General features: G+C 40.3%; 1 protein-coding gene across 1 annotated transcript; it reads left to right on the plus strand.

Moving 5' to 3' along the window:
- The first annotated feature begins 425 nt into the window (after positions 1-425).
- Positions 426-1058, plus strand: LOC101045641 (transmembrane protein 126A-like). The gene has a single exon (XM_074392176.1). The coding sequence runs from the start codon at positions 681-683 to the stop codon at positions 1056-1058; it is 378 nt and encodes a 125-aa protein (XP_074248277.1). The 5' UTR covers positions 426-680.
- Positions 1059-24047: the final 22989 nt, after the last annotated feature.

A 24047-nucleotide genomic window follows, 5' to 3' on the forward strand; every position in this document is an offset into this window, starting at 1 on the left:
AGCCAAGACTCTGCTGCAGGAACTGATACCTGCCCTGGTGGTGACACGATCGTTGGACATTCGCCACTACCACCCCTAGACACTTGCCACCGTGACAACGGACACTCAATTCCGCCCAACCAAGAAAAGTCTCTAATCAGCCCTGTGCTTTTGCAGCATTTCCTAAGATTTATTTGCTTGTTCAGACTAAGATTGTGTGCCTGCCTGAATGTCAGAAGATAAAATGGCCTTCTTCCCCTTTGAGGTTTTGTAGTAGAAGGAAGCAGGGTCTTAGTAAATTAGGTGAAGAGGCGAGGAGAGTGTTCAAGCTGAGAAAATGACATGTTCCAAGGTCCTGTGGGAAGAGAGAGCATGAGGTCAGCCAAAGATGGCTGTGCTCAGGCGGGTAGAGCTGTAGTGACCTCCGGCGTGGCTGAGTTACACCTGAGGAGGCACCCACAGGCTAGTGGGAGGAGAGCATAAGGCTCAAAATGGAAAATTATGAATCCATTAATAACCAGGAAGACATTTTTGAAATCTTAAACAGAAAAATTAACCATCTTCCAGAAGCAGAAAGGAATCTACTTGAAAATGGATCGGTTTATGTTGGATTAAATGCTGCTCTCTGTGGCCTCATAGGAAACAGTCTTTTTTGACGTGTCTTGAATGTGACAAAGGCTCGTACAGCTTCTGCCTTACCAATGGCAGTGATCCTTTTCTTTACAACACAAGTAACTTACAGAGGTTTTGTAACTATTCCTTTGACAACAGGTGATTTGAATTGCGAAACCTGTACCGCAACACGTAGTGGACTGGTTGGTCTTCTTGTCGGTGGTCTATACCCTGTTTTCTTAGCTTTACCTATAAATGGTAGCCTAGCAGCCAGGTATGAAACAGCTCTGTTACCAAACAAAGAGAACATCTTAAGTTACTGGCTTAGAGTTTCTAAGCCTGTCTTTAGAAAGATGTTATTTCCTATTCTGCTGCAGACTGTGTTTTCAGCATACCTTGGGTCTAAACAATATAAACTACTTATAAAGGCCCTTTACTTACCTGAACCTGGCCAAGAAATTCACTGATTTTAAACAAATATGTACACAAAAATAAAACAGTAAAAACAAAACAAAAAAAGAGAGAGAGAGAGCATGATATGTATATGAGGCACGGAAATAGGATGGACCATGCGGCACCATAACAGCCATGTTAGGGGGCTTTGACTTTATTCCAAGGGCAATGAGATGCCATTGTAAGATGTTAACTAGGGAGTGACATATTGATCTGTGTGTCAAAAAGACTACTCTGCACTCTGGATAAAAAATGGAAGGAGCAAGAAATGAAAGCAGAAAGATCAGGTACTTTGCTGTTCTAATGGTCCAGGCCAGAGGTTAAATGGTAGCTTTGACCAAATTGGTGGCAGTAAAAGTGGAGAGATGATGACAGTCAAGAGCTATTTAAAAGGTACACAGGCCAGGATGTGATGATAATCAGATGTGGTGAGAGAGAGGTGGATCTAGGGAGACACCTCAAGTTCTTGCTTGCATAAGTAAGGGGAAACTAGAAGAGGGCTAGCTTGGTGAGAAGAACTCAGGTTTTAGTATTAGCTCTGTCTAATTTGAGATGGCTTGAGACATCCAAAAGACAATGTCAACTAAGTAAGAATCTCAACTCAAATGAGTTTACCAACAAGAAGCAGGGGTGGCTCACAGTGCAAGTAAAAAAAAAATCATAGAGGTAGGTAATCAGATACAGCAGGAGTGAAGAGTTGAAATAATATTAATGCGACTCATTTCTCTCCTTGTTGCTCGGAAAAGGCAATATTAGTCCATTCAAATGAAAAATAAAAACATTTGCTTTTAAAAAATGAAAACCCATGATTTCAAACATCTGCCAGAATAGATGGGCTGAATGACCTTCAAGATCTCATCCTAGAAGTCAAATTATCCTTGTTTGTAAATGATATAATCTTATATTTGGAAAAACCTAAAGATTCCACAAGAAAACCACTGGAAGTGATCAACAAAGTCAGCAAAGTTGCAGGATATAAAATCAACACACAAAAATCAGTAGCAATTCTATATGCCAACAGTAAAGAATCTAAAACAGAAATAAAAAGTAATTCCATTTACAATAGTCACACATAAAATTAAATGCCTAGATCTTTCACTAAAGAAGTGAAAGATCTCCACAAGGAAAACTACAAATCACTGATGAAATACATTTAAGAGGACACCAAAATTATTGAAAATATTTCATGTACATGGATTGTCAAAATGTCCATACTATCCAAAAGCAATCTATAGATTCAATGTAATTCCTATCAAAATACCAATGACAATCTTCACGGAAATAGAAAAAATCATTCTAAAATTTATATGGATACACAAAAGACCCAGAATAATCAAAGCTATCCTAAGCAAAGAGCAAAACTGGAGGAATCATTTTACCTGACTTCAAATTATACTACAGAGCTATAGTAACCAAAACAGCATGGCACTGACATAAAAACAGACACATACACCAGAGAAACAGAATAGAGAATCCAGAAGCAAATCCACACATCTACAGCAAACTCATTTTCAACAAAGGTGTTAAGAACATACATTGGAAAAAAAGACAATCTCTTCAATAAATGGTGCTGAGAAAACTGGATATCCATATGCAGAAGAATGAAACTAGACCCCTATCTCTCACCATATACAAAAATCAAATCAAAATGAATTAAAGACTTAAATCTAAGACCTCATACTATGAAACTACTACAAGAAAACATTGTGAAAAATCTCCAGGACATTGGTCTGTGCAAAAATTTCTTGAGCAATACCCTACAAGTACAGGCAACCAAAGCAAAAATGGACAAATGGGATCACATCACATTGAAAAGGAAACAATCCACAAAATAAAGAGACAACCCACAGAATGGGAGAGAATATTTGCAAACTATCCATCTGACAAGAACTCTATGGGAAAAATTCTAAATAAGCTGATTTTTAAAATTGGGCAAAAGATTTGAATAGACATTTCTCAAAAGACACAATGGGAAACAGGTGTATGAAAAGATGTTCAACATCACTGATCATCAGAGAAATGCAAATTAAAACGATAATGAGATATTATCTCACATCAGTTAAAATGGCTTGTATCCAAAAGACAGGCAATAACAAATGGTGGTAAGAAAGTGGAGAAAAGAGAACCCTTATATGCTGTTGGTGGGAATGTAAGTTAGTACTACTATGGAGAACAGTTTGGAATTTCCTCAAATAACTAAAAATAGAGCTACCGTACGCTCCAGCAATCTCACTGTTCGGTATATTCCCAAAAGAAAGGAAATCAGCATATTGAAGACATATCTACACTTCTATGTTCGTTGCAGATTTTACAATAGCTAATATTTGGAAGCAATCTAAATGTCCATCAACAATGAATGAGTAAAGAAAATGTGGTACAGATCCACAATGGCGTACTAGAGCCATAAAAAAGAATGAGAGCCTGTCATTTGCAACAACATGGATGGAACTGGAGGTCATTATGTTAACTGAAATAAGCCACGAACAGAAAGACAAATAACACATGTTCTATTTGTGGGACCTAAAAATGAAAACAATTGAACTCAAGGACAGAGAAAGTAGAAGGATGATTACCAGAAGCTGAGAAGGGTAGTATGGGGCTATCAGGGAGGGTAATGGGTCCAAAAAAAAGTTGGAAAGAATGCGTAAGACCTAGTATTTGATAGCACAACAGGGTGACAATAGTCAATAATAACTTAGCTGTATACTTTAAAAGAACAAATATAATCATATATAAAATAACTAATAGAGTTAATTAGATTATTTGTAACACAAACAATAAATGCTTGAGGGGATGGATACCCTATTCTCCATAATGTGATTATTTCACAGCGTATGTCTGTATCAAAACGTCTCATGTATCCCATAAATATATACATGCACTATATACCCACAAAAATGAAAAATTTAAAAAAAATTTTAAAGATCCAAGTTTGTGCCAAGGCACTTTATATATACAGACACAGCAAATTTAGACTTATTGACATTATTCAGTAAAGAAGGAAACTCAACCCTAAGATTTGTTATTATTCTGAAAGTTTTGAAATTATCATCATGTTGTCTTTTCCTATTCAAGTAAATTGTTTTCATTTCTCAATGATACTTTTGTTATTATTATGTCAACCAAATGATCTCAGTTTCTCTGATATAAATATTTAAGAGGCAGTAATGATATGCTGGATAAAAGAATAAGGCCTGAGTGCAGCGAGTCCTGTGTTCAGATTCCATCAAATATTAATCAGTTGTGTGAACTTACACACAAAACATATTTTAATTTTCTGAGCATCAGTTTTCTAGTTTTCAAAATAAGAATAATAAAAGTACTTACATCATAATTTTTAAGAAGATTAAAGGAGCTCTTGAACATTTAAAACAGGGAACATCAAATAGGTAGTTGGATATATGAGACTAGAATTTGGAAGAAAAATCTGTGTGGGTGATACAAATTTGTGGTTCATATGCGCGCCAATAATTGAAGCCATGTTGTGAATGGCACTACCTAGGGAAGAAGTATATAGAGATGAAAGGGCAAGACCTGCAGCTGAAGATTGATTCCTTAATTGAGCTTCCTGAGCACATCAGAAGAGCAAATTTTGTGAAGAGATTTGAAACCAGGAGTGATGGTCTAGGTGGAGAAGGAAGGAAGGAGCATTTTGATGGTGACCAGCAGAAAGGGCCTAATGCAACACAGAATATTCTGAGAGAGGTGGTGGCTAGGGTATAAGAACACTGCTGCTAAGGGAGATGGGGAGTAATTAAGACTCCAGAAGCAACCAGAAGAGGGAGCTCCCCAGGGAATTAAGAGTTATACAGCTGGATGTCTAAGGAAACGGAACAGCACCTTTCTTGGGAAGACTGAGCCAGAGTACTGGTAGGAAGGGAACTCCAAGTGTGAACTCCAATACTTTTGGTTAGAGACCTTGAACCAATGTGCAAAACAGACCTGGCCCATGTCTGACATTGATGGGGATGGGGTGGAAGCAGGCAGAGCAGGGATATGTTAAGATACAAGAAGATACATGGTCCTGGTACTGTCTTCATTTCTGCTTTTCTGCTACTTTGGAAAGAATAATTGAAATTCTACAAGCTGAGAGATTTCATATCTACCCAGACCTGAAGACTTCTTGAATAAAGTTGAGCAGATGACAAATACGGAGCATGACCAGACCTGTGGAAAGCTATCCAAAAGCCAGATGTCACCTCCCCTACGTCCTCTGATTCCTGCATCTGCTCACACTACTCAGCCTCACTGCATCAGTCTGGATGCAGAACTCAGCACTTCTCCTAGTCCTGCTGCTGTCCACCAAATCCAGCCACAAAAAAAAGCTTTAGTGAGCAATGTTCATTTCCCTGAAGATTCTGTGTATCCTGAAGGAAAAGGAGGGAACGGGAAGGGTGGCCACGTCACACAACCTGAAGAAAACAAGATAAAAATTGACATGCTGTATTTGTATCTTCAAAAATCCCTTCCTGGCTTTATCCTCCGCAGGGATTTTTCTTCCTGAATCCCCCCAGATTCCACTGCTTAATTCTCTCTGCTACATTCTTGACCATCCCGCCCCCGACTCCTGCCTTCATTTTCATTTTTTTCCTTCCCTTTCTTATGAAAGCAATTTAACTACTTCCCCAAATTCATAAACTTACAGACCCAAAGACATCATGGTGCTCTGCAAAACAAGATGCTCTACGGTTAACAACATTCACCCTCCTAAAGAAGCAGTTAGTAACAAACAACAACTTGTTATTTCATACAAATGTAACAATCTGAAAAAGTAAAATGATATTATCCATGCCACTTCAAGGAGGACCTAGTTTGTGCCAGGTGCTTTATATATATACAGGTACAGCAAATTTAGGATTATGGATATCATTCAGTAAAGAAGAAAACTCAGCTCAGAGAGATTAAATACATAACCTGCCTAAAATCACAAACTTGGGGAGGTGGCCCAGGATCAGAGCCTAGTTCTAACACCAAAGCCCATGACCTTTTCAGTGCTGCTATTTATTTTCAAGAACAGCTTGCTGGCAAATAATTATTTAGCTTTAAGCCATAAATTACTCAACCTAAAAAATACAGTGGTGTAAGAATGCAAAGTGAGCCTGAATTGAACAAAACAAAACAAAGCACGGTATGTAGGGCTATGAGCCAGGGATGGGAGTGGAAAAGAGACCACAATTTTTATGCACTTCGAATGTATCAGGTTCCGTAGTCCAATATTTGCATACTTTTTCTCTTTTACTCCTTCTAACAACCCTGTGAAGCAGAGACTATTGTTTTCATATTACCCTGTCTCTCCTTCTCTCCTCTGTGGCTCATTTGCAAGGTTGACATGACATCAATTGTCATTTTGCTCAAGCTAAACTTATGCAGTGCTATGATATAAACTCTTCAGTTTCTCTGATCTGCTGTAGTTCTTCTTGACCTTCTTCCTGGAAACTTTTTGTCCCCCCTATGGAGAACAACTTGAGGGCTGACTGTTATTTTCCACTTACTTTTCTGTAGCCAGAAGACTTGAGAGTGGGAAGGAGGAAAGGTTGTCAGGAGCTGCTGGCAGTTGCCGCAGGGTCCTGGCTGTATTCTTTCTTCCATGTTCCAGCAAATGTCCCTTACCAGGGACAGTCTTCCCAGGTTGGGCCATTTTCTGACCCAAGGGCTTTGGTTGAGTCCCCCATTCAGTGAGCACCCTGGAGAATGTCCGGCCCCACCTACTCCTTCTGCCTTAGCAAGGGCCTACAGTGCTAGATGAATGGCTCCTGCATGTCAGTTTCCTCACCTCCTTGTGCCTCAGTCCACTTCTTCCTCACATCAAGGTGAATTCAGAAAAAGTATGAGAATTGTGTTGACTCACCATTCCTCATTTCTCTTTCTGGAAAGTAAGTAGCATTACAAGGTTGAAAGCCTATGTTCAAACTGTATTACGTGAAGTTTTGCCCTGTTTTCAATCTTGATCACTGATGAGGAATTTCTGGCCCTTTAAAATGCAATTGTTTTTATTCGTTTTGTTAGGTACTGGGGGAAAAATGCTCTCTGATCTGACTTCCTTTACCTCAGACTTTCAGAACAACTTTCAGGTAGGTGGGCCACACTCAGAAAAACCAAAACCTCAAATTCAGCATCAGGGTAAAAATAAAATTAAGGATGGGGTGAAAAACACTGAGCCTTATTTTGAATTCACTTTAGAGGCTGAATTACAGCTAGACAGGAAGAATAAGTTCTAGTGTTGAGATGGTTTTTAATTTTATACTTACTTAAATCACATACTTACTCTTCCAAGAGTTTTTAAAAAAGGACAAGACACTTTGAAGCTTTTTACTGTTTCTAATACTAAAAATTACTAAACATAGATCATTGCAGGTAAAAATCTCATATGTTAAAGACTTCAAAAACAACAACAACAACAAAAACCCCAAAGCATCTTTATAATCACACAAGACAATTAGAGTGGCATTAAAATGTGTCCCAAATATCCAGTATCATTTTCCCAAGACGTCACCTTCTAAAAGCAGCTGAGCTGAACATCTCTGACTTCACCATACTTTGCATTTATTTATCTTACAAAGTGAAACTAATTCTTTCATTACTTTTAGAGATTAATTCTGTATGCTGACTTCAACAAGACTTGATGTTTTCCATTTGTGCTCAGCCACATTTTAAGCAACACCTGGGAGATAGAGTCAGTGCTGTGTGCAGGGATTTAGCTGTGCAGTTCACATCGAGATCAGCAAAAGGGTGGATAAATCCCTAGGTGCAGTTTTAATTTTGTTGCCAGGAAAAAAAAAAAGTGTTCAGAGTCCATCAGGCTTAGCTTCTGCTATGTGCCTCTGCGAAGTGCAGTGAGCAGTAAACAATGCATCCTGCAGCTCTGACCCGCTCTGATTTACAGCTGCCTGCCAAGCTCAGAAGGCTTGGTCCTACGAGTCCAGTGACCACACTATGAAGTGGGGCTGGGTTGTAAGTTCCTAAGGGCTGCTTATCTTCTTCTCAGCAGTTGGCAGGTGTACATCACCATCAGCTTAACTCTCCCTGTGTTCCCTGGGTGACTCACAGTGATCACTTCCCATGTCACCTTAACCTAGTGAGCAAATTAGGAAGAATTGTTTATTCATCTTAAGGTATAATAATCCCTCCTAGTCACAATAGCTAAAGTGGTCATATGGCCACTGGCCATCGCTATTGATCTTCTGGTATGTGTTTGGCATAGTTATGGAGGCAGAGTAGCAGTGGCCAAATACCTGTGCTCTGGGTTCAGGAATTGAAATCCTGGCTCCACCACTATCTGCATGGCAGGGCAAGGTCCTTAACTTCATACCTCAGGTTCCTTATTGGTAAAACGGAGACAATAATGGCACCCATTGGGAGGACTTAAAAAGCTAATACTGTTTGTAGGACAATTCTTAGCTTTGTGTAAATATTCTCACTGATGCAGCTGCTGAAGATGATTATCATCTTATTATTTTATTTAAATCCTAATTTTTAAAAAAATTTACAATGACATATAATAATTGTACATATGTATGGGGTATACAGCGACATTTCGACACATATAATGGATAGTGATAAGGTCAGAGTAATTAGCATAGCCATCATCTCAAACACTTGTCATTTCTTTGTGTTGGGAACATTCAATATCCTCCTTCTAGCTATGTGAAACTATATAGTGTATCATTAACTATACAGTATATTAGTGTCATCCTGTAGTGTTATGGAACACTAGAACTCATTCCTTCTATCTAGCTGTAATTTTGTATTCTTCAACAAATCTATCCCTATTCCTCTCTTCCCTACCTTTCCCAGCCTCTAGTACTGAGTTGCTTTACCAGTGATTATGAATATAATGAAGTACTTCTGAAACCAGATGCTTCTTATTTTTGAGCTTTACACATTTATTTTGAACTATGCAAAACCACCTTGTTTCATGGATGAAGACACAGAGAACTATACAGAGGTTTGCCTGAGATTACAAAGCTGACTAGAGGTAAAAATGGTAATAAAACTCTGGTATCCTGATTTTCTTCCCGATGCTTTTTTTGACTCCATTGCCCTGCTTTTCCTTGTATGATCATATTCATCAGTGGAAACTCTCATATTCTAGCCATGTTCCTACAGAGCCATTCTAAATGTTAGTAAGTTTATGTTTTGGCTGTTTTAACAGAGAATCTCAAAATAACACTGGGGCTGGGCTCAGTGGCTCATGCTGGTAATCCCAGCCCTTTGAGAGGCCTACGTCGGTAGATCACTTGAGGTCAGGAGTTCCAGACCAGCCTGGCCAAGATGGCAAAACCTTGTCTCTACTAAAAATACAAAACATTAGTCAGGCGAGGTGGCAGGTGCCTGTAATCCCAGCTACTTGGGAGGCTGAGGCAGGAGAATTGCTTGAACCCAGGAGGCGGAGGTTGCAGTGAGCTGAGATCATAGCCATTGTACTCTAGCCTGGGCAACAGAGCAAGATTCTGTCTCAAATAAATACAAAATAAATAAAAAATAACACTGGATTAAACAATATATTTATCTCTCATATTAAATTCCAGCTAAGCAATCCAGGGCTGGAATGGAGGCCCTGCAATCACCAGAGGCCCAAGCCTCCTGTATCTTAATGCCCTGCCAACCTCAGCACCTAGTATCTGTCTTATTAAATTATATGCTTTAATTATTAAAAATTAATTAATTAAATTATATGCTTTTATTTTTAGAGATGAGGTCTTGGTACCTTGCTCAGGCTGCTCTTGAACTCCTCCCCTGAAAGTGATCCTCCTGCCTCAGCCTCCCAAAGCTCTGGGATAACAGGCATAAGCCACCACACCCGGCCTGTTTTCAATTTTTTTTGCAGTCTGAGAAAATCTAATATTCAAGGTCATACCATGATTAGTTGCTGGGGATATTAAGTAGTTAAAAAAAACATGGCCTGTGCAGTGCTCAGGGATGGGAACAGGTGAACCAGGAGAGTGGCAACAAGCAATGGGAAGATAAAACCTAGAGCAGAGTAATTATGCTGGACCCCTGCAGGGAGAATTAACCGTAAGGGGTGTGGAGGAGAGGAGCCAAGCGCATAACAAAAGCAGCACTCAGAGATATTCCCCAGGCCCCTGTGGTCCAGCTCAATCTCCTACAGTTTTCATGAGACTACACCACGCTGTGAGAACTGATATTCCTAACCATTCATTAATTCTTCACATATGCTCCACAAAGATTTCTTGAACCTTTTATTGCCAGGAGTAAGAATGTTCCTAAGAGCCCAAACCTGGTTTCTTGTTCTGCCTCGGCTGCTTGTTCAAGTTCAGGTCTCATCTCAGTATAAGTTTCTTCTTTCTTTTTTTCTAATTTCAAACAGCCTATATCTTCATGAATTTCATGAAAAAAAAAAAAAAAAAAAAAAAAAAGATGAGGTCTAATATTTGCTTCTTGTGCCTGCAATATATCTTTCCAGAAAGTACTACCTTCCCAGGTTGTTTTTATCTTTTTGTTTTCCTTCCTTAATATTACAAAGTCCTTTCTGAGGTCCTAAATGTAGTAACAATTTACAACTTTAGGCTTAAACATGAAAAAAACATTAAATGACAATAACTGACTCAGGATGACGTGATCTAATCTGAATACCAACAATAAAACTAAAAAAATTTTTTTTTAATTTCTTTTAAAAAGAAAATGGGATACATGTGCAGAACATACAGGTTTGTTACATAGGTATAGAGTGCCATGGTACCTTGCTGAATCGATTGCCCCATCTTCTAAGTTCCCTTCCCTCAACCCCTACCCAACAGGCCTGGTGTGTGTTGTTCTCCTCTCTGTATCCATGTGTTCTTAATGTTCAACTCTCACTTATGAGCGAGAACATGAAGTGTTTGGTTTTCTGTTCCTGTGTTTGTTTGCTGAGGATGATTAGCTTCCAGCTTCATCCATGAAGCTGGAAGGACATGATCTCATTCCTTTTTATGGCTGCATAGTATTCCATGGTATATATGTACCCCCCATTTTCTTTATCCAGTCTGTCATTGGTGGGCATTTGGGTTGATTCCATGTCTTTGCTCTTATAAATAGTGCTGCAGTAGATATACATGTGCATATGTCCTTATAGTAGAATAATTTATATTCCTTTGGGTATATACCCAGTAATGGGATTGCTGGATCAAGTGGTACTTCTGGTTCTGGATCCTTGAGGAATCACCATACTGTCTTCCACAATGGTTGAACTAATTTACATTCCCACCAACAGCATAAAAGCATTCCTATTTCTCCACAGCCTCACCAGAATCTAGCTTTTGCCTATTCAATATGATATTGGCTGTGGGTTTGTCATAAATAGCTCTTACTATTTTGAGATATGTTCTATCAATACCTAGTTTATTGAGAGTTTTTAACATGAATGGATGTTGGATTTTTATCAAAGGCCTTTTCTGCATTTATTGAGATAATCATGTGGCTTTTGTCTTTGTTTCTGTTTATGTAATAAATTATGTTTATTGATTTGCATATGTTGAACTAGCCTTGCATCCCTGGGATAAAGCTGACATCATTGTGGTGGATAAGTTTTTTGATGTCCTGCTGGATTCAGTTTGCCAGTATTTTATTGAGGATTTTTGCATCGACGTTCATCAGGGATATTGGCCTGAAATTTTCTTTTTTTGTTGTGTCTCTGCCAGGTTTTGGTATCAGAATGATGCTGGCTTCATAAAGTAAGTTAGGGAGGAGTCCCTCCTTTTCAATTTGGTTTGGAATAGTTTCAGAAGGAATGGTATCAGCTCCTCTTTGTGTTTCTGGTAGAATTCAGCTGTGAATTTGTCTGGTCCCGGGCTTTTTTTGGTTGGTTGGCTATTAATTACTGCCTCAATTTCAGAATTTGTTGCTGGTCTATTCAGGGATTCGACTGCTTCCTGCTTTAGTCTTGTGAAGATGTATGCATCCATAAATTTATCCATTTCTTCTAGATTTTCCAGTTTATTTGCATAGAGGAGCTTATAGTATTCTCTGATGGTAGTTTGTATTCCTGTGGAGTCAGTGGTAATATTCCCTTTATCATTTTTGAATGAGTTTATTTGATTTTTTTTACTCTCTTCTTCTTTATTAGTTTCACCTGTCTTGCTAGGCTGGGGAAGTTCTCCTGGATAGTGTCCTGAAGTGTGTTTTCCTGCTTGTTTCCATTCTCTCCATCTCCTTCTGGTACTCCAATCATTCATAGATTCAGTCTTTTTATGAAGCCCCGTATTTCTTGGAGGCTTTCTTCATTTTTATTCTTTTTCTGTATTCTTGTCTGCATGTCTTATTTCAGTAAGAAATGGGTCTTCAGACTCTGATATCCTTTCTTCTGCTTGGTCAATTCAGCTGTTGATGCTTGTGTAAGTTCTTCAGAAAGTTCACAAAGTTCTCATGATGTGTTTTAAAGCTCCATCAGGTTGTTTATGTTCCTCTCTAACCTGGTTATTCTAATTAGCAATTCCTCTAATATTTTATCAACATTCTTAGCTTCTAGGCCAGGCATGGAGGCTCATGCCTATAATCCCAGCCATTTGGGAGGTCCAGGCAAATGGATCACCTGAGGTCGGGAGTTTGAGACCAGCCTGACCAACATGGAGAAACCCTGTCTCTACTAAAAATACAAAATTAGTCAAGCGTGGTGCCACATGTCTTTCAAGGCTGAGGCAGGAGAATCGCTTGAACCCAGGAGGCGGAGCTTGCCGTGAGCCAAGATCATGCCACTGCACTTCAGCCTAGGCAACAAGAGCGGAACTCCATCTCAAAAAAAAAGATTCTTAGCTTCTTTGCGTAGGGTTAGAACATGCTCCTATGTAACAAACCTGTACATCTTCTGAAGCCTACTTCTGTCAATTTGTCCATCTGATCTTCCATCCAATTCTGTGTCCTTGATGGAGAGATGTTGTAATTATTTGGAGAAGAGGCACTGTGGCCTTTTGGGTTTTCAGCATTTTTTCGTTGATTCTTTCTCATCTTTGTGAGTTTGTCTAGTTTCAGTCTTTGAGGCTGCTGACCCTTGGATGGGGTTTTTGTGGTGTTGTTGATGCTGTTATTGTCACTTTCTGCTTGTTTTTCTTTCAATAGGCCTCTCTTCTGCAGGGGTGCTGCAGTTTGCTGGGGGTTCACTTCAGGCCCTACTCATCTGATTCACTCCCGTGCCTGGAGATGTCACTCAAGGAGGCTGGAGAGCAACAACAGTGGGTGTTTGCTTCTTCTGGGACCTCTGACCTCACCAACCTGATGCCAGTAGGATCACTCCTGCACAGGATGTCTGCCAACCCCTGTTGGAGGGTCTCACCCAATTGGGTGGCACAGGGAGCAGGACCCATTTAAGGAAGCACTTTGTCCCTTGGTGGAGAGGATGTGTTTTGCTGGGGGCAAACTCACTTGCCTGGGCTGCCTGGATTCCTCAGGAGGAAGGCTAAGTCTGCTGGTCCGCAGAGATTGCAGCCACCTCTCCCTCTAGGGGCTCAGGCCCAGGGAGATCCAAATTCTGTCCCTGATCCTCTGGCTGGAGTTATTGGAGATCCTGCAGGGAAGTCCCGCCTACTGAGGAAGGATGGATCAGAGTAAGACCTGAAGAGACACTCTGGCCGCAGACTGCCACAGCGGATGTGTTGGGCTGTGGGGACAAGTCTTGGGACCAAGCCCTGCAGCCTTCCTGGCTCCAGCAGGGGAAAAGCACAGCCTAGATCTATGGAAATGGGTGCCACCCTTCCCTCCACCCAGGGAGCTTGCATGTTAGGCAGTTGTGAGTCCCAGTACTGGCCGCTGCCACTCCAGCAAGGAGGTCAACCAGCTTAGACAGCAGACAGCCTGGTGCTGGTCGCCCCTCCGCTCTGGAGTTCTGTAGGCTTAAGCAGAGTCTAGCAGACAGGCTGTAAGTATCCGCGCCTTCTGGAGTTGGAGTTGGGACTCTAGGTCCGGTGGTGTGGGTTCTCAAGTGGGCTCTTTTGATCTGTGGGTTGCACAGTTCCATGGAAAAGCAGTTTCCCTGGCTGGATAGCATGGTCGGTCACTCACCGCCTCCCTTGGCTGGGAGAGGGGGTTCCGCTTCCCCGTGTGGCTCTCAGGTGGGCCGCGGCACCACACTTCTCTTCCTTCTCTCCGTGGGTCACGCCAGCCTTTTTGTGAATTTTGATGAATGAGGCTGAATGAATATCTTGGTTGCTGGTGAAGGATTTACATGCTTATTCTGTTTGTTTTTTTTTTTTCAATGGGAGTTGTCAAATGCAGCTGCTTCTAGTTGGCCATCTTGGCCCTGCCCCTCCAATAATACAATTTTTTAAAATCATGGAATTCACTTCAAAGAAACCTCCTAGCCCAGATAGCTTTTTGAGACTTTTAAAATATTTTTAAAAACCACATGATTCTCCTTCTATAAACTCCTTCAAAGTTAAAAATGGAAAACCTACCTAATTAATTATAAAAAAGAAATCAAACAAAATAAAACAAAAACCTAAAAATATCTTGGTACCAAAACTTAAAACAACAGCAACAACTATAAACCAATCTTATGTGTAGATACAAAAACCTTGGGTAAACTACTTATAAATTAGGCTGGGTGCAGTAGCTCAGGCCTGTAAACCTAACACTTTCAGAACCTGAGGCAGGAGGACCACTCGAAGCTGGGAGTTCAACAGCCAGGCCAACATGGCAAGACCCCATCTCTAAAAAATATTTAAAAATTAGCCATGGCTGAGAGAGAGCTGGGCACACTGGTGTGTGCCTGGAGACTCAGCTACTCAGGAAGCCAAGGTGGGAGAATTGCTTAAGCCCAGGAGTTCGAGGCTTCAGTGAGCTATGATAGCACTACTGCACTCTAGCCTGGGTGACAGAGCAAGACCACATCTCCAAAAAATAAAAAGAGAGAGAGAGAGAAATTACAAATTAAATTAAATAACCTATTTAGGGACTTTCCACCATGTTCAAGTAGAATATCCCCTCAAAATATGAAGATTTTTTAGTATTAAGAAATATCCTAGGCTTGGCGCAGTGGCTCATGCCTGTAATCCCAGCACTTTGGGAGGCTGATGCAGGCGGATCACCTCAGGTCAGGAGTTGGAGACCAGCCTGCCCAATATGGTGAAACTCCTTCTCTACTAAAAATACAAAATAAATTAGTCAGGCATGGTGGTGGGCGACTGTCATCCCAGCTACTTGGAAGACTGAGGCAGAAGAATCACTTGAACCCGGGAGGCAGAGTTTGCAGTGAGCCAAGATCACACCACTGCACTCCAGCCTGGGCAGCTGAGCGAGACTCCATCTCAAAACAAAACAAAACAAATATACTAATATCAACGTTTGTGACAGACTAAAGATGAGGAAAGGCCGAGCACTGTGGCTCATGCCTGTAATCCCAGCACTTTGGGAGGCTGATGCAGGCGGATCACCTCAGGTCAAGAGTTGGAGACCAGCCTGCCCAATATGGTGAAACCCCTTCTCTACTAAAAATACAAAATAAATTAGTCAGGCATGGTGGTGGGCGACTGTCATCCCAGCTACTTGGAAGACTGAGGCAGAAGAATCACTTGAACCCGGGAGGCAGAGTTTGCAGTGAGCCAAGATCACACCACTGCACTCCAGCCTGGGCAGCTGAGCGAGACTCCATCTCAAAACAAAACAAAACAAATATACTAATATCAACGTTTGTGACAGACTAAAAATGAGGAAAGGCCGAGCACTGTGGCTCATGCTTGTAATCCCAGCATTTTGGGAGGCTAAGGCAGGTGGATCATTTGAGGTCAGGAGTTCAAGAGCAGTGTGGCCAACATAGTGAAACCCCATCTGTACTAAAAATACAAAAATTAGCTGGACCTGGTAGGGGGTGCCTGTAACCCCACCTACTCAGGAGGCTGAGGCAGAAGAATCACTTGAAATCAGGAGATGGAGGCTACAGTGAGCCAAGATCATGCCACTGCACTCCAGCCTGGGCGACACAGTGAGACTCTGTCTCAATAAATAAATAAATACATAAATAAAGATGAAGGCCAATTATTTGCTACTCCTCCATTGAGAAGTAGGGTCTATTGGCCCTCCTCTTAAATCTGAGATGACCTTTGACTGCTTTGACCAATTTAGAATGGTATAAGTGACACTATGCCTTAAGAGGACTGGCAGTAATGGCTAGATGCAGTGGCTTATTCCTGTATTCCTAGTATTCTGGGAGGCTGAGGGTGGAGGATTGCTTGAGGTCAGGAGTTTGAGACTAGCCTGGGCAACAAAGCAAGACCCCATCTCTCTCGCCCTCTCTCTCTCTCTACACACACACACACAGACCTCCTTACTCTCTCTGTTCACTCACTCTCTTTCTCTGTGTATATATATGACTGGCAGCTTTCATGTTTGATTTTGAGCCACCTCTGAGAAGTTGGACTCTGCTTCCACACAGAGAAGCTCTGAGATGACAAAGGACTGGCCCATCCTTCTGGCTGTCTACACCAAGATACCAAGCAGGTAAGTAAAGCCGTCTTGGACCCCCAGACCACCCCAGACGTCAACTCCACATCATCAAGAGACCTCATTTGACTTAGGACAAGAAGAATACCTAGCTGAATCCTGCCCAAATTCCTAAACTCATAAAATCATGAGATATAATTAATAAAATGGCTATTGTTTTATTTGTGACTATTTGTTACACAGCAGTAGATAACTGGAACACCGCCACAACAACATGTGAACTAACGACTTACTTAAAAAAGAAAATGTCTAATTTATATATACAAATCTTCAACCTTGCTAGCACACAGAGAGAAACGGACATTCCTGCACTAGTGCTGGGTGCAGAGTTTGTGCAACCTTTCTGAAAGGTGATTTGACCCACAATTTTCATTTCTAGGCATTCCTCCTAAGGAAATAATTCATTAAAGGCACATACGACCTTGGAAAGATCTTTTCTGTAGAGTATATAAGATAGAGGAAAATTGGTCACTGGGGTCAGAAGTGTGAGAGATTTTCACTTTCTGCTTTACATTTCTTTTTTTCCCCTTATCATATGTCCCTTTTTTTTTTTTTTTTTTTTTTTTTTTTAAAGACACAGTATTTAAAAGGAGCTCTTTATTTACATGGTTTGGCCAACCAGAGTTCTGCTCTGGGGCTTGGGACCCACCCTCCGAGTAGTAAGAACTCCCATTAACCTGGCTTGTCCTCTGTGTATATAAGCCATTTTCTCCTGGGACCGTCCAGTAACAGGTATTTGGTAGCGGCTAGAATTCACATATTCAGGATCCACTGTCCCAGCCATCTGCCTCTCAAGTTATAAATATCTATTGGCACTTGGAGATATAACTATGTATGTATACATACAATTTATAAAATTGGAATTTGTAAACAGAATAATTTTACACTTCTTAGGCAGCCCTGGAATACAAATACAAAGATATAATACAAAGACCTTTCTCTTTCTGTGTCTCTCTCTCTCTCTCTCTCTCTCTCTCTCTCTCTCTTTCTGAGACAGGGTCTTGCTCTCTCACCCAGGCTGGAATACAATGACATGATTATAGCTCAATGCAGTCTCCAACTCCTAGGCTCAAGTGATCCTCCTGCCTCAGCCTTCCAAGCAGCTGAGACTACAGCCATGTGCCACCATGCTGGCTTTTTTTTTTTCTTTTCTTTTTTTGCAACAGGGTCTTGTTATGTTGCCCAGGCTGGTCTTGAACTCTTGGCCCCAAGCAATCCTCCTGCCTCAGCCTCCCAAATGCTGGAATTACAGGCAGGAGCCACTATATCAGGCTTAGACCTTTCTCTTTACCTAAATTTTGAATATGTGTCATCTCGTTGATCAATGTCTTCCCCATCCTCCCTCCAGCTCTTTGATTTGGTTTCTCTTGGTGTGCCAATTCTCCTGTCCCTTACTTCCATATTCCATGTGTCTATTTACCTGTGTTACCCATGAAATTAAACACAATCAGGAGAGACTAGCATAGACAAGGCATTGTAATGCTAAGACCAGAAATCCCTGGACTTCCAAGCAGCTTCCTCTCCAAGACTTGCTTTAACCCACTCCAGTTATCTGGAGAACTGGATCATATTCTCTTACTGTGACTGGCTTTTAAGTGAACATGTAGCCATGGTAACAAGTTAGTGCTGATGATAACAAGAAGTCTTATTTAGAGAAAACCTCTTTTTATTGCCAAAGCAGCTGTACACGTGTGTTCTCATCTATTTGAATCAATTATTCATTACATTATTAAAAGCAGCTTTCTCTTAAACTGTTTGTGTATTAGAAACAGAATGCTGCCCATTTAAAAGAGACCTGGAATATTTAGAATGGGTGGGGAAACCAATCCTCCTAGATGAAGCCAGGAACATTGAAAAACAGGTGGGAAGTTAACATGATCATAAGGGCATTTCATTTGAGGAAGACAGAGACAAATAAGGAACTTGCCCATTGTTTTGATGTTAAGGAATTATCAGTCAAGCTGTTTTCTTCATAAAAATAGAAATATCTTAATTTTTCCTGAAAACATGTATACTGCTAACACTTAAAAAATATTTTAAAAGTCTCCCCACCTCCTGCTTATAATCTCATAACCCCCAACTGTTAACAGTTTGTTACCTGCACTTACATATATTTTATGCATATATATTTTAAGCATATATACCTTGTGGTGTATGTGTGTGTGCGTGTGTGCACATACATGTGTACACATTTAACTTTTAAACACAAGCGGGGTTTGTATGAGTTAGGATTAGATTTGGCTGTACATAACAGAAACTCTTAAATTATGACTTGAACAAGATAAATCTTTACTTATCTCCCACAAGAGAAAAACGACAGGGCTTCTGCCATTACATCCACTTTCCAAGGAGCACATTGGAAGAGAGGAAAAGGGCATAATTCTCTCCTTTTAAAGGAAACTTCTGATTATACCTAATTGCCAGAATTTAGTTCTATAGTCACATCTTTGCAAGGGAGGAGGGAAATGTCATCTTTTTTTTTTTTTTTTTTTTTTTTTTTTTTTTTTTTTTGAGACGGAGTTTTGCTCTTGTTACCCAGGCTGGAGTGCAATGGCACGATCTCGGCTCACCGCAACCTCTGCCTCCTGGGTTCAGGCAATTCCCCTGTCTCAGCCTCCTGAGTAGCTGGGATTACAGGCACGCGCCACCATGCCCAGCTAATTTCTTGTATTTTTAGCAGAGACGGGGTTTCACCATGTTGACCAGGATGGTCTCGATCTCTCGACCTCGTGATCCACCCGCCTCGGCCTCCTTTCAAAGTGCTGGGATTACAGGCTGGAGCCATTGCGCCCGGCCCGGAAATGTCATCTTATTGATGAGTTGCATTGTGCCCAGCTAAAAATAAGGTCCCCCTAACTTAAGGGAGAAGACTAGAATGGCTACTTGGTAGGGAACTAACTCTCTCTCCCAGTGTTGCACTATTCATAATGTTCTATAACCTCCCCTTTCCACTCAATATACTGTGGGTTGATTTCATTTAACAGCTGAATAGTACTCTACTGCATGACTCTGCCACAGCTGGTTTGACCAAACCCCTGTTGATGGGTATCTCAGCAATTTTCTTTATTTCTGCCCCCCACCCAGAAAGATATTTTCTATTCTTTGTATGTGAAAAACACAAAGATAATTTCCACAATACCATAACTTCTGGTCTTCTCATTTTCTCTCAACATTTCTAAGTCCTTCAGTTCAGCCAAATGCACAGTAATTAAAGCCATTTTCCTTTCCTGTGCTGTATCTAGAATGCTTCTCAAGTCTCTAGCTAGAGCCCCTTCCTGTCAGGTCCTGTGGCTGCGAGTCTCATCTCTCTGTAATGAATCCTATTCTCTTCATTAAGCACATAATCTTTAACCTACTTCCAGCACTTTTTCTACAGATATACTTTCAAATGTCACCAAGATACATATTCAAAGATTCTTATTACAACGTTATTCGTAATAACAGCAAAAAAAAAGCCACAAAGCCAGTGGGGGTGGGTATGGAACATCTTTCATTAGGTGAGTCAAATAAATTATGCTATGTTTATGTAATGCAATACAATGCAGCCATTAAAATCCATTAGCTATTAAAATATATGTGGATCATCACATTGACCCACATGTATTACTATGGAAAGCTGTCCAAGACATATGAGTGAGGGGAAAATATAAGATGCAATGTACAGTATTGCATTGCAAAATGTATCACCACCCCTGTATATAACATTATCACATTTGTGTTTAAAATAAGAAATGAAATACGTGCGAACACATTCAGTAAAACTCCTCCTTAACATGGTTAGCTGAATATAAAAAAATCAGTGGCCCAAAATGTGTTTCCTTTATTGCCAGTTTTAATAAAGTGACCCTGGCCAGGAGCTGGGAGGGGTCTAGTTTTGAGATCCAAATCCAATCTGATCCTAACTGCAACTGGCGCCACCTGATGGCAATAATCCACTCTAGTTTAAGTATTACTGGGATGGAGTTTCTAGAACAGTAGCAGTGTTTTCAGAAATCCTCCAATTAGTTGGCTCCCGTTTTATCTGGCAGCAATCTAAGGAGATTGTGCCCAGAGAATAATGAGGATGTGGGAACTCACCTTTCACACCCCCATTTCCAAGACAGGGTGGCAAGTCGAATTCACATGCACATACCCTCACCAGCAACCACCACCACCACCACCATCAGCACCACTGCAGCCCACCTCCCTGTCTGGGCTAGACTGAGAGAGGAGAGCAGCCCATCACTAAGGAGACTCCAAGATAACTGTGCCATGGATTTCAGTACATAAGCTTACATTTACTCCATGCTATGCTGTTTTCTTAGACTTTAGCATGTTAGGCTTTTTGTAAATTCATCTATAATTTAAAAATTAAGCTGGAAGGAGCATTGGACAGGAGCAAATAAGTTACAGCTGAAACCACTTGATTTACGGTAATAAAAAAGAAAAATATATATAGGCTGCCTATCAAAGGGCTACTACTGAGGGAGACAGGGTTGCCCCAATGGGGTAATGAAGTGATTGACAAGAAGACCCACAATCTTTTTTTTTTATTATTATTTTTTGAGACAGGATCTCACTGTGTTGCCCATGGTTCCAGCTCAAGTGAAATGGCTCAATCATGGCTCACTGCAGCCTTGAACTCCTGGGCTTAAGCAATCTTCTTACCTCAGCTTCCCAGGCAATGCCACCCCATCAGGCTATTTTTGTTAACTTTAGTCTTGAACTTGTGGGCTCAAGCAATCCTCCTACCTTGGCTTCCCAATGTGCTGGGATTATAGGTATGAGCCACTGTACCAAACCAAGACCAACAGTCTTAACTGGAGGATCTCAAGTTTCTTGTATGGCAATTGATATGGAGTGCACATCAATAGACTTTACCACACATGCTAAAGGGAGAACTGATTGATTCAAAGACCCTCATCCAAAGATCAGCCACGTCCCAAACTCATCAGTTATCATCTTCACTTCCCACTGGACATTGAGAGCCAGGGAGATATAGAGGAGCTGGAAGTCTTCATGTGACTTCTGGGCATGTGTAAAAGACACTGAGAGCTGGAAATGGACCTTCTAGAAGGCATCTCAGTGGACCATGGAGGGTATGAGCCCCTTTACACAGCCACATCAGAGTGATGCCAACAGACTGGCCACTTTGTGTTCCTGTTCAGCAGGCCATCAAAACCGTGTGAGTGACAGAATGTATGAGCAGCAGTGTGTGTTGGAATGAGTCAATACAAAGAGGAGATGTGGCTTTTGCAAGTCATATATGTCTATTGAAAATTGGAATACACAGTTTGGTGGCTTTGAGTCCGAACGCTTTTCCCTCATTTCTTGTACTTGTAGAAGTATTGTTCTCACTCTTTCCTGATTTCTTTGTTTCTCACTCTGTTGTACTTAATAATTGTATTAAGGGTTGTTTCTCCTTTTTCATGTGTCCTTAGGAAAGGAATAACATGTTGAAATCAAAAGACATATAGAACATTGTTTTAAAAGGATGTGTTAGCAGTAGTTAATCATGAAAATGTTCTTTAGGCAAAGTAGTTACATATCTATCTAGGTGGTTGTTTTTGTATACATACATACATACATGTATAAAATGTATTTATATGCCATGCAAATGGGAGTTTAGAGTAGGAACTCAGAGAATTCTTTCTGGGGTTCTGTTATTTTTAAGAATAATATTCTATTAAAAATAAAATTTAGTAATAAAGAAAAATTATGAGAAATAAGATTGCTTATTCTTATTTTCCACAATCTTTCTTTATTACTAAATTCTATTTTAAGTGTAAATATTGTCAATTAGGGTTGTATTCATAAATAGACTTTATTATCTAAATTACTTATGGCTTATAAATATTCACATGTAGATTGAATATACATTTGTAAAACATGATTTATTACTGTGTAGGGGAAATAATGGATATTTAAAATTATCTTATTCAAGTCAACTCAAAACTGTGAGAAAAACTACATTAGCTTCCTAATCAGTAAATTAGAGCACTTCAGATTATTCAGGATTTAGTTCTCTTCTAAAGCATATAGATGCATAAGTGATGATTATTTTCCTGTATCTCCTGAGTGAATATTTTGGAATGGCTAATTGATGTATGTATAATGCAAGCAATTTCTGTTTCAAATTGACAAGCAAGAACTAGTACCTAATTTTATGCTTTGTCAGTGATATTTCGTTTATATGTAAGAAATATTTATTATCGATAATAGCAATAGTAATAAGAAAAATAACATGAATGGTATTGAGATTAAAAACTCAGAAAAACTCACCTGGGCTATTGGACATGCAGTATGCGGGAAGATAAAATTCAAGTATATTATTAGTAAGGCATGCTGCTTTGTCTTAAAGAGGATTTTAAAATATGTAATCAGAAAGATGTATTAGTAACAACTGACTTTAGGCTGCTAAGGAGTTTTTAGAATTAATGCTTTTTTTTTTTTTTTTTTTTTTTTTTTTTTTTTTTTTTTGAGACAGAGTTTCGCTCTTTGCCCAGGCTGGAGTGAAGTAGCACAATCTTGGCTCACTGCAACCTCCACATCCTGGGTTCAAGTGATTCTCCTGCCTCAGCCTCCTGAGTAGCTGGGATTACAGGCGCCCACCACATCTGGCTAATTTCTTGTATTTTTAGTAGAGACAAGGTTTTGTCACATTGGCCAGGCTAGTCTCAAACTCCTGACCTCAGGAGATCCGCCCACCTCGGCCTCCCAAAGTACTAGGATTACAAGCGTGAGCCACCGTGCCCAGCCAGAATTAATGCATTTTATCATTTAGGAAATTAAGTTTCTTCTGGAATTGCAGAGCTCTGGGTACACATGGGACTGACTATTGAATGACAAACCATCAAAAGTGTTATTTTAAAAATAGAAGAGCCAGGTATGATGGCTTACTCCTGTAATCCCAGCCCTTTGGGAGGCTAAGGTAGGCAGATCACTTGAGGTCAGGAATTTGAGACCAGTCTGGCCAACATGGTGAAACCTCATCTCTACTGAAAATACAAAAATCAGCTGGGCATGGTGGCAGGTATCTGTAATCCCAGCTACTTGGGAGGCTGAGGCAGGAGAATCACTTTAACCGGGGAGGCGGAGGTTGCAGTGAACCGAGATCACGCCACTACATGGGTGATAGAGTGAGATTCCGTCTCAAAAAAAAAAAAAAAAAAAAAAGGATAGAAAAGACAAGAACTCAGAAAAAGCCTGAAATCCTAGTAGAGTTCAAAGGATTAGCATAATAAGGTCCTCAAAGAATTTACCTCCAAGTTTGAGGAATGGAGATGGCTCACTCTAGGCAGGTAAATCAGCCACCAGGTAGACGAGTCTTGAGAAGTAGAATGGCAGAATTTCTTTTTTTATTTAGTGAAATAATAACCTATATGTCTTCACATATAATTTTAACTGATCACTTTTTTCAGTAAAATGTTCACCTCTCTATTTAATTAACTTAACACTGCAGAGTCCATTCCACCTGCTAATGCTTTTATGGGTCACAGATAATTCCACAGGATAATAAGCAAGTATTGGTTATTACATTATTTAAATGCCTATATTACTTTGTGGGTCATACAAAAATGTCTAACTGCTCTTGTGTG

This window comes from Saimiri boliviensis, chromosome 2 (assembly GCF_048565385.1).
Source record: "Saimiri boliviensis isolate mSaiBol1 chromosome 2, mSaiBol1.pri, whole genome shotgun sequence".
Lineage (NCBI taxonomy): Eukaryota > Metazoa > Chordata > Mammalia > Primates > Cebidae > Saimiri > Saimiri boliviensis.

Excerpts from the sequence above, each read along its gene's own strand:
- LOC101045641 (XM_074392176.1), top strand. The coding sequence starts at position 681 with ATGGCAGTGATCCTTTTCTTTACAACACAAGTAACTTACAGAGGTTTT.